Here is a 12,188-nt window from a genome sequence, read left to right as displayed (position 1 = left end):
TACTTTCCTACTATGCCTCACGATCATCATTCTTCCCCTACCCAAGTAAATGGCTTCTCTCTGTGTGTTAATATTTCATCTTGGCTTCAGACCTACAAATCCTGCCCACTGAATACTTCCACTCGAATGTCCCTTAGGCACCTACAACACGGCATCTTTCCCTTTAAAATCTTCCTTTTCCCATAAATCCCCCAACTCAAGGAATCAAGCCATCAATTAACCAGGAGCCCAGTCAGATATCTGAACATCATCCTTGACTTTCCCAAATAATCACCAAGATGTTTCAATCCCAACATTTAAATATGTTATAAATTCCCACAACTGTGAATGCTTCCACCCCATCCCTTTCGTTCAGGCATTCCTGGATTTGCTACAAAAGACTTAACTGTGTTCTCAGATTTTACTCTTGGACCTTCTGTTGACTGTAAACTCTGTAGCCAGAATTATCTTTCTAAAGCACAAAGCATACTACTTCCCTTCTTAAAATCCTGGTCTCCTAGGATAAACTTTAAACTCCTCACTGAACCCAGATGATCTGGCCCCTGTGTGTCTCTGACCTTCTCTCATACTTACTATACTTCATATTGCCAACAATCCAACCAGGCTGAACTTCCCTCAGTTTGTCAAGTACACCACACTGTCTTCTCATGCCTGTGTCCCTATGCTTACCTTTACACACAGGTACACACACACACACACACACACACACACACACACACACACACACACACACACACACACATGCACGCACACCTGCCCAAGTAAAAGTTTTTCTGGAAAGCTTTTCCGTATTCCCCAAATTTGACTTATGTGCTCTCTTGGTGTTCCCATTACCCTTGTTACATTCATCCCAAATTAGACTACTTTTAATACTGTATTTTAATCCCCTCGTCACTTTTTTGCATCCTCCATGAAGGTGGAAGTTCAGTGAGAGCAGAGACTGTGCCTATATCATTTTTAGATCAGCATTTCTTAAACACATACTATGAGCCTAGTGTTCTAACATTCTCAACAACCCTGTGAGATAGGAACTGTTTTTTAACCCTGTTTAACAGAGAGAAACCTGAGGCACAGAGAGATTAGTTACCTTACTCGGTATTACACAGCTAATAAATTAAGCTGAAATTTCAACTCAGGTGGTCTGGCTCCAGTGCCCGCCGCCTTAACAGCTGTGTAAGCTTCCTGTATTATTTATCATTCCATATCCAGTGCCTAGCCGAGTGCCAGACATTGAACAGGGACTCAGAATAGATGTGTTGAATTACAAACTAAAGGCAGTGTAGGTTTCCATCAAGTATTAGAGTTATGGTAGCCCAACCGGGGAAGAATGGTCTCCTACAAGAGAGGAGGTGTTAAAAAAGCCAAGAAGAGTAACTAGGGGATTAAGTAAGGAAATTGACAGGTCTTAATGGATCAGGATTTTGTAGTGACAGTACAAGGAGACGGTGTAAAGGAAAGAGTTGAAATCACTAATCACTTCTACAACCGTGACTATGTGAAAGTATTTAGCTTCTTTTTAACCTATAAACAAACCACCTTTGAAAATAAATGTTCATGCTAACCTAGAACTCAGGAATGATACGAGCAGCAAAATAAGCAGGGCCAGGGCATCGAGGATCCATTTGAGCTGTGCTGACATCTGTCACGGACCCACGTGGAGCTAGGACAAGAGCGTGCCCACAAGTGACATCTTATCAAAATGACAGTCACACATGCAAAGCATTTATCCGCCGTGGTACAGTGACAGCAGTGTGGAGCTGAAGAAATGTTTCAGTAAAGAAAACATTTCAGGGTAATCGCAAATATGTCATGCAGACATTCTAAATAAGTAGATTGTACCTAATCCACGGGAGAAAAAAAGTCTCTTGTGGTCAAGCTCTGCGCATGTAAAGAGAATGAACACGTCCAGGACAGCAGGCGGCATCGAACAAATTTGGGGGGTACAGGAAAGTAACCTGAAAGAATTCTGTGCTTTTAGCAACTAGAAGCAATTTACTCTCCGTGATTAGATTTAATGCAACGACTAACAGTAATACGTTCTCCTTCTTCCTAGTAATATTTATAATTAACTGTGGGTTTTCGGATGCTTCGTTTTAGAGTGTCCAAGAGGTTACTGCAGAAATGGTGGGACTTGTGTAGTGGAGAAAAACGGTCCTGTGTGTCGGTAAGAACCATTGCCTTTTTTTTTTTTTTTTAACATGTATTGTTGTCGTTTTATTTTTCTTGAGGCTGATCTAATGAATGAACATGTGGTTATTAAGGTAAAAATAGTGGATAATGACACCATTTACACTTACCTGTCTGAATAAGAGAAAGGAAGATGTGAGTGTATTTTAGAAAAATATCAGTTATTTCACATGATTTTATGTCTCTCAACATTTTATATTGTATGGGACAGATGGCTTTAATAGTACTCATTATTCCTTTTTTTAATATTTATGTAAGGTTATAAAATGTTTTTTATGGGTATCATCCTATTTCAGATGAACTTAGTGTCTGTATTTCCTATCTCCCTTTTTATTTCAAATTCCATATTTTTCTTTTCTAACAAGACAAGGACAAAATTAATTCATAAATAGAAGCTTTTTCCGGTTTTTTCAGTGGATGCTTATGAGTAGCTAAGGTTAAGGTACAGATAAGGAACATACTTGCATACTTAAAGCAAAAATAAACAAAAACAGTCCTTGATTTCTTCTGGGAATTATTTATACTGCATATCAAAGACGACTTGATTTTTTTTTTCACTCACTCTTTAGGAAATTGTGCAAACTGTTTCATAAATTCTAAAGGAAATGATGCATATTCCATTATATTTGTGTTTATGACTTGTTAGTCTAACAGACCGATGGATATATTACCTTGCTTAGTAGAGAAATGGTTTCAGGTTGATACTCAAGTCATAACAAAGCACGCAGAAGTATCTGGAAAAAAAACTGATTAATAGTTGTTTACATTCTTATATCCTTCTGAGTCAACACTCGTATTTTAGGAAAAGTTGTTTATCCCTAAAAAATGCAAAAACCTCTACCAAGTAAAACAACAACAAAAAATTTTATGATGAAATATAACACTGTTTTAACATTGTTGAAATGGAAATATTAATGGGTTTCTCAAAGTATTTGGCTCTCAAATGCACTACATAATTTATCTCACAACATCTTAGCAAAATTATACTTTTCCCTGTATCGGTTTCCATGGAAATTAACTTACCACAAACTATAACTTGATGGAAATACAGAATAAGTAATATTAATTTCTAAAAATCTCCTGGAAGAAATTGAGAATGATGGCGTAAATGTTTATTAAGCATCAACTGAGTGGGTCATGTTCTTTGGTGTCAGCTGTTTACAGTAAGGACATTTGAATTTTTGTCTTCTCTAACCCTGATGGTTAGACAGGAAAGCTCCCCGCTGTAGTTAGTCTCAGCTGAGCAAGCAAAGAGTTTTGCGTTCTTGGCAACATCCTCATGTACTTAAATAAACTTTAAAAATTGAAATCCAGATGGTGATGTTCGAAACTTCTTTCTCTCAACTGAGAAAACTCTAATGTGGGGAGGAGATGTGACAGGAGGATTGACAGAGAGAAGGACCAAAGAAAGGAAATTAATGCAGCAAAATGTATAAAGGAATTCACTAACCAGAAAGCTAATGAAGTATTTTAATATGTTACTTTTGATAGTAAATAATACTTTGCAAATAGCTAAATAACTGTAATTACCATCAAAATAACTGTCTGGACTGAGTGCTTTCTGCTATGTAGGGGTGAAAAAAAGAGACTTTTGAATATTTTTTTCATAGTATAATATGGTAGTCTCTTCATTCAAATTTTTATTTCTTTAAATTGTGAACTGCAAAAGTGATACATGTGTATTGCAATAAAATTTTTTAAAAGCATAAAATAGTGTATGAGGCAAAAAGTAGAAATCCCAACACCTAAATCCTACTCTTGAGTAGTATATGGCTTATATCCATGTGGCTTTCCTTTCACAAACATGCACACACAAGCGCACATTTATTTCTTACTGAAATTTGAATTACACTTTGCAGTATACTTTGTGCTGTGTTTTTTTTAATCTCTTCATGAAATATCATGCTGTTCTTCCATGTCAGTAAACATGACTCTAGATCCACTACTTACCAGCTGTCTAATATTGGGTAAATCCCTCAATCTGACTGTGTTTCTGCTTCTTCTTTGGTAAGATGGAGAAAATAACAGCACTTACCTCATAGAGCAGTTATGAGATTTAAAGGGGTTAATATATGTAAGACATTCTGCACAGAGCCTGACACATAAAAGACATTACAGGAATGCTAGCCATCAGTATTACTATGCCACTGTTTTATGCTGTGTAGTATATAGTATTTAATATATGGGCTTGTCATCATTTAATTAACCCCATTAATCCTACTACAGATTATTTGGTTCTTTTTTTTTTTTAGTAAATTTATTTTATTTATTTATTTTTTGGCTGCCTTGGGTCCTCGTTGCTGTGTGCGGGCTTTCTCTAGTTGTAGCGAGCAGGGGCTACTCTTCGTTGCGGTGCGCGGGCTTCTCACTGCGTTGGCTTCTCTTGTTGTGGAGCACAGGCTGTAGGCTCGTGGGCTTCGTAGTTGCAGCATGCAGGCTCCGTAGTTGTGGCTCGCGGGCTCTAGAGTGCAGGCTCAGTAGTTGCGGCTCACGGGCTTAGTCACTCTGCGGCATGTGGGATCTTCACAGACCAGGGATGGAACCCATGTCCCCTGCATTGGCAGGGGGATTCTTAACCACTGTGCCACCAGGGAAGTCCTGGTCATTTGGTTCTTGAATATTTTGTTTCACAGTATCTTGCAATACCCATCCTTTGACTTATCCTTGCACAATTCCTTACTTTAAGCATAATGTGTCTTAATGAAATGCCAAATAATGATTAAATTATTTCTAATTGCACTTAGTGTCAGATTCATTTCCAATTAAATTTAGTGTCCAGTTCATTTGTCACATACAGGTACTCATTTTTGGATTTAAGGTTAAGTGAAGACAGCTTTAGAATATAGTTTTAGAGTAACTATAGGGCACTGTGGAAAGGTTTTGGCTTTATGTCAAGCCCTATTCTCTTATTCCCAAGAGTGGGAATTCATTGTCTTTGTCACCCAAAGAAGTAAGGACAGAAGGCCAAAGCCTACCTCTCATCCAGGCCATTGTGAATACAAGAATTTCATGGTTTCCTGAGGAAGCCTCTCACAAAAACCTTTGGATTTCCTCTTGAAATCTAAGGTTTTATCTATAATCCAGAGGAAAGAGAATGTAAAAGGTCATTTGTGTTGCTGGGAGCTTGTAATTATCCACAGGAGTAGAAACTACTAGGTGAACCATGGTTTTCCATTACTTGAGAAACATTAACAACTTGGCATGTTTGAGGGCTGAAGACACAAACCGTGAGCTGAAAGAGGTAAATTATTCCTCACTTAAGGAGGCTCGATCATTATTTCAATTATACCAATATGTTTATTAGAAAAATAGAGTGAGCTATGTAATATAAATTCCAAATTAATATGGAGGACAGGAAAGAAGTTACAAGAAAGAAAAGAAAATAAGTTAGCCAGGCTAAAAGAGAGACATAGGAAGCAGCATCAGATTTAAAATACATATATAATTATATACATATATAGGATTTTACTATATATATATTTATTTCATATATATTCTTATTACATAAACATTTTATATTATATTTCATGCATAATTTCATTTTAAACAAGAAATATACCTAGAAGAAGGACTGAAACAAAAGGTAAGAAAAAATGATTTGGCTAATAAAAATAAAAATACACAGTAATGACCTTATTAATATCAAAAACCCCACAGAATTATAGTATAAGCACATTTTTTAAAGGCTATATCGTTTTTAAAAGGCTATATCATTTTAAGTGAAAATGATACACTCTAAAAAGTCACAACAGGCAAAACTCTCTGTGTATCAAATGACATAGTAACAAAATACAGAAAGCAAAAATTCCTAGATATCCAAAAGAAATAAAAAATAGACGGCTGACAAAAAAAAAAATACCTTTTGGAAATTTTAAATACCATTTCTAGGAAACCCTTATATTAGAAAGGCACTTTAACCTGGGATTTAAAAGGCAATAAAAATGGTAATTTCTCATTTCTTACCTTCTCTACATGGGAGTATTTGAGAGTGAATTACCCTTTTTCTTTACCTGATTTGGGGGATATCACTGGCCATCACTCTCACTGTTCTTTACTTGTTCCTTCCCTTTCCTGCAATATTGTAGTACTCCAATCCTCAGTGCTTGAAATTCTTCTCTTTTCTTCCTACCCTCACTTACTATATGATCTCATCTAAGCTTGGGTTAATTTATTGGCTTTGAATACAATCTATCAGCAGCCCAAACCTATTCCACTAAATTCCACATTCTTAAATTCAGTCCCCAAAAAGACACCAGATCACATCTGGATATCTAATAGGCATCACAAATTTAACATGTCCAAAAAGATCTTTTGCCTTGACAGATGGTCTTCTCCTCTTTCTCCAAGCTTTGCACACACTGTTCCCTCTGCCGAGAGTTTTCTTTTTCTACCCTATTTTCCCAAAGGATGCCTTTTAATGCTTAAGATCCAATATAAATGGCATTTTCTCTGGGAATCCTTTCCCATACCAACCAGGAAGAATGGCTTATTGCTCCTTCTGGGCTCCGCTATTGCTTCCCTCATTATGTTTTTTTACAAGTGTTTGTTTTACGAAATTACCTATTTAAAACCTGCCCTACCTATCCTATTAAGAAATATATTTCCAATGCAATTTTATTTTGTATGACTATCAAAATTTGTTTTTCCCAATTTTTACTAGTTCTATATGTAAGGATAAACTCTTAGATAGTTATGCTCACTGAAAATTTAAAAAAATAATCTATAATATGAAGGATAAAAATCAGTTGGAAAGGGAAATCAAAATAGTAGTTTAAGGAGGAAAAGGAACTATTAAAAATTCTAAATATTAAAGGCAAATGTCTTCATGTATTTTTTGTTGGAAGATGATGTGTATCCAATCACTATGGTATTTACATTTCAGTGTCTACATTTGAGCGGTCTAAGAGTTTTATTTATAGTAGCCTGGAGAGTGCATCTTTTGCAATTTCTTAAAGATGAAAAAAATTTAACTTTGACTTAAAATTAAAGGGACTACAAAGTTTTTTCAAAAACTCTTTTAGGGTGTGTGGGCAAACATTTTGAAGACCATTGTCTTCAAAAGGTATGTTTTCCATACCTTTTCATGACTAGTACCAAATTCATACCTGACATTGTAAGAACCATTTGAATGATATATTGAATGAAGGATGAACAAATGAATACAAATAGAAAGTTCTGAAGTTTCAAGGAAAAAATATCAATACTTTTAAATATGTTCTTAAATTATTGATATGAGCATATGACCTCACCATAACCGAAACTATCAACCACAGAGGAACTATTGGGTACTTTCTATGTGTGCTGCAAGGAGTATTGGGTTGGCCAAAAAGTTCATTTGGGTTTTTCCATAACATCTTATGGAGAAACCCAAACTAATCTTTAGGCCAACCCAATATATTGAGTGAGCCTATGATGTGCTCATTATACTAAAATGAAATTACTCTACAGTTTGTAGGACAGCATGGATACCAAAAAAGAAAAATGTCACCCATTAAAGAAACTCTGGGAATTGTACAATGACAGAAGAGGGTGCTCTTACACTAGGAATCTTGTAAACTACCTCATTACAGCCCTAGGCTTGAAATGAAGAATAAATGCAATTTCCATCTCTACAAAACCACTGTTTAAAATAAAATTTAGCTTATGAACACTCTCCTTCCTCCACCAAAAAAAGAAAGAAAGAGAAAAAGGAAGAAAGAAGGAAAGAAAGAAAGAAAGAAAGATGAAGCAAAAAAGAAAATACTCTAAGATCCCAACTCCAAAGTAAATTAAATATTGTCAGAAAAAACATTTAGGGATATTGGAAAAAACTCTTAATTGAGAAATTCAAAGTCTAAGTACAAATGGACAACAAAACAGTAAGAATCGAATAAGAATCAATGGAACTCAGGAAAAAAATTAAATAAAAAAGAAAGAAAGACTAAATTACAGTTCTCCCAAGGGAGAACATATTCAAACTAAATTTATTAAGGAATTGTGAACAAAGGTGGGGAAATAACCAAGGGAATGAAAATGAGATAAAGTAAAAAGAATCAAAGAGAAAGTATTTGAAGTGGAAGACAAAGAATATGGATGTACAGTTGACCCTTGTACAACATGGATTTGAACTGCACACAACTTATATGCAGATTATAAGTCCACTTACATGCAGATTTTTTCCAAAAAATATGCACTACAGTACAACACGTTTCATGAATGCTTGGATCTGAGGATGTGGAACTTCAAATACAGAGGGCTGACCATAAAGTTATGCATGGATTTCCAACTGTGCAGGAGTTGGAGCTCTTAAACCCCAAGTTGTTCAAAGATCAACTGCAGTTTGAGTCCCTAAAAAGGAAAAACAAAACAATGGAACAGAATTAATATTTAAAACTATAATCCAAGAAAACTTTCAGCAATGAAAGAAAACCTGAATTTACATAATGAAAGGGTCAACAGTTACCTGGGAAATTTGACACAAACCTAGCAACTCCAAGATATATCCTAGTAAAAATATTAAGCTCTAAACCAAAGAAAAATATCCTCATGACCTCTAGGGAAAAAGACCAAATAATAAGGAAAAGGGATTAGTCAAGCATTAGACTTCTGAAAGCAGAGAGCCAAAGAAATCTATTACGATTTTCTCCAGGGTTTTAAAAAAAAGTCTTAAGGCTTTTCAAAAAAAGCATTAAGGAAAATATGAATTGATATCCAATTGATGCTTCCTTGAAATTATAAAAAATAAATTCTTTATTCCTAAATCAGCATCTTAATAGAGAATCACAAAAGGCATTTCCATGAAGATGTTAAGGAACAAGGCACATATGACCACTATCTTCATTGATATTTAACATTTTTATGAGAGATAGTAGTCAATACAATTTGACCAAAAACAAAACAAGAGAAAAAAACAAAAAAGGAAGCATAAAAATTAGGAAAGAAGTTAAATTATCATGATAGTGTACCTGAAAAACCTTAGAAAATAATCATAAATATTAATTCAAAAGTTAAAATCAATTCAATAAGTTTGGAGGATATAAAATTAGCATTCAGAAATCAATAGTCTGTATACACAAAACTGGAGGAAAAAGTGGAAAAGGAAACCCTACTCACAACAAAAACAAAAAGATAAAATATTTAGGAATAAATTTAAAAAATAAAAGCAAACCTGTATGATTAAAAACAATCCCAAAAGTCTTAAACAAGTAGAAAGACATTTTCCTTTTCTGGGTAGCTGACGCAACATCTTAAGGACCTTGGTTCTCCCTCGGTTAATCTATAAATTTAACACAATCCCTACAAAAATACCCACAAATTGGGGTAAACAATTTGGTACTAAAGTTCCCATGGAAAAATACACATGGAATTAACTGGTTAAACACTGAAAAAGACAAGCTACTAGAGGCTGAGTAGCCCTAGAATAAACAGAATTAAGTCCTTATTATTAAAGCAGTGTGGTACAGGAACTTGAATAGGCATTATAGACATTTCAGACTAACAGAATAGAGTAAAAATTCTAGAAATATATCCAATTGCACATGAAAATTTAGTAAATGGTAAAGATGGCATCTTAAGTCACTGAACAGGATAGACTTTCAAGCAGTGTTGGAGCAACTAGTTAGCTATTTGGAAAAAGATAAAAATTAGAACCACACCTCACGCCATACACACATAAAAATAAACTTCAGGTAGATCAGAATTCAAAATGAAATTATACATACTAGGGTGAATTTAAGACCATTTACATACATGGTGAATTCCTCTATAATCTGGATGTAAGAATAAAGCTTTTTTCAATGACTCAAGTCCAAATGCAATCAAATATAATAGTGATAAATTTGACTACATAAATTTTGGTTAGAAAGAATCTTTTGCATGGCACAAAATATACAATATGCAACATCAAAAGACAGCTGGCAATCTGAGAGAAAATACTTGTATTATATATCTCAGAAAAATGAAAATATCCGTAATACTTAATGAGCTGTTTTAAAATATGGGGAAGTCCAAACATCACATTAAGAAAATGGACAATGATTAGTTTAAAAATATGTAAAATTATGCTTAAACCTATGAAAATAATTCAACTTCATTCATGAGATAAAGACAAATTAAAACCATACTAAGCTGCTATTCCCCACCTCTCTGATGAGCAACGTATTCTGTTGGTAAGGATATAAAGAAACAAGCACTTGGCTAGTAGAAATGCAAATTGGTATAATTTTTATGGTATAAAAATTGGTAGATATTTTTATGGTAAATTGGTATAATTTTGTTTTCGGCAGCATCTAAAAAAACTACATATTCATTTACTTTTTGAACCTAACGATTCCACTTCTAGAATTTATACTGTTGGTACAATTCCAGCACTATGAGAATAATGTCCACAAGGTTACTTGCTGTAAGCATTTTTATAATTTCAAAATATTGGAAACAACCTAAATGCCCACATATAGGAGAGTGGCTGAATAATGTATGGTACATCCACACAACAGAGTACAATTGGAATGTGGAACAGTTAAGGAGTGTCCATTCTACCAGGTGTGGGGCAGGTGTTGCCTGGGGCAGGCTAAAGGAAAATGAAAATATGTAGTCATAGTTGCTAGAACCATCCTATGGCTTTTCTTTCATTTGACGCAAATGTTAAAAATCTGAGGTATGCTACTGGCTTACATCAGGCACCTCTTAAGTGTTTGACATGCCTTTGGCCTTCACATAAACCTACAGAGCAGATGATACGGTGTCTAATTTGGCAGGTAAGGAGATGAGACCGTGAAATTAAGTAATTTTACCAAAGACAAAGAGCAAGAAAGGCGGTGGAGTTCAGGTTTAAACCTCAGTCTTCTGGCCAGCGTCTGTACTCCTAAGTTATGAACCATCGTGGTATTTTGCCTCTTTGGGGATTTGACTAGGTGGCTTGTGATTCTATGATTGCAAGATTCAATGAGTATAGATTTGAATCAAATGCCTGAAGAAATTCTAGAACGAAGCTTTACTTGCATTTGGCTGTTTTCTGTTCTTTAGCATGCTGTGCACTTCTAGTATTCTTATGAGTGTTCGTGTTGTTCCTTTTTGCCCATATTACTCTTTCTCACCTTGACTACCTGAAAAACTCCAGATTTATCTTTTAGGTCCCAACTTGTGTAGAACGTCCTCTCTATTTTCCTGAACCAACACATATGAGTCATATCCTGTATGTAGTATACAAAAGAGGACAGGGATATGACCCTAAAACCAAGTAAACCTGGGTTTGGGTATGAACTCCATCCACCATTTACTAACTCCATAACTTTGAATAAATTACCTAACCTTTTTATAAGGAGGAGGGGAAAATGAACATTTGCTAAGAAACCAACATTCTCTGCCGTGATGGAGCTGTGAATTGAAAAGAGCTTTTGTACTGCTGAAATGTATAATTCATAATCATTTTATTGACTTAAGAACCCTTTTTAAAATGTATCTAAGTGGGAAGCACTAGTAATCCGTTTGCCAGTTTCTTATTTAACATTGTTGAAATCATCTCCATAGCAACCAACAATAGTTCTTTACTGGTGGAACACAGAACAAATGATCAAAATTTAACGTCATGGCCTCTGTTATGTTTTTCAAACATAGCACTCAAGTGCTAAGGACTAACAAATATATTTATATAACACTTGAATGTTCTGTAAATGAAAATTATTTCAAAGTTTCAAGAAGTCAATTTAAAGAGGAGGGCATTTAGATATCTTCTGTGTAGTAAGCTTAAGAGGTCATGTGGTTGTAGTTTTTTCATATCCAACACATGGAAGAAACAATTTTATGGGAAAATATAAATTACCAAAATTGGCCCAAGCAGAGGTATTAAAGTTGAGTAGCTTAAGTGACACAGTAGAAATTTTAAAAGGCAAAGATGTAGTCCCTCTCTTCCAATTGTGTATCTATTTCAAAAAACTGAAAGTATCTGCCCTTAAATCCAGGAATAAGAAAAAAAGGATCTGCTGCCACTGAGATTATTCCATTTGCTCAAGAGGTTTTAAGCA

At 34.8% G+C, this 12,188-nt stretch overlaps 1 protein-coding gene across 1 annotated transcript in view; it reads left to right on the top strand.

The window, feature by feature from the left end:
- Positions 1-12,188, top strand: part of MALRD1 (MAM and LDL receptor class A domain containing 1) — a 589,021-nt gene that overhangs the window by 492,621 nt on the left and 84,212 nt on the right. The window contains exon 35 of the mRNA XM_049705518.1: positions 2,098-2,164. Within this exon, the coding sequence (XP_049561475.1) occupies positions 2,098-2,164 (67 nt within the window). The remainder of the gene's footprint in view (positions 1-2,097; positions 2,165-12,188) is intronic.

The sequence above is a fragment of the Orcinus orca genome, chromosome 2 (assembly GCF_937001465.1).
Source record: "Orcinus orca chromosome 2, mOrcOrc1.1, whole genome shotgun sequence".
Lineage (NCBI taxonomy): Eukaryota > Metazoa > Chordata > Mammalia > Artiodactyla > Delphinidae > Orcinus > Orcinus orca.
This window is presented reverse-complemented; position numbering and strand designations above follow the sequence as displayed.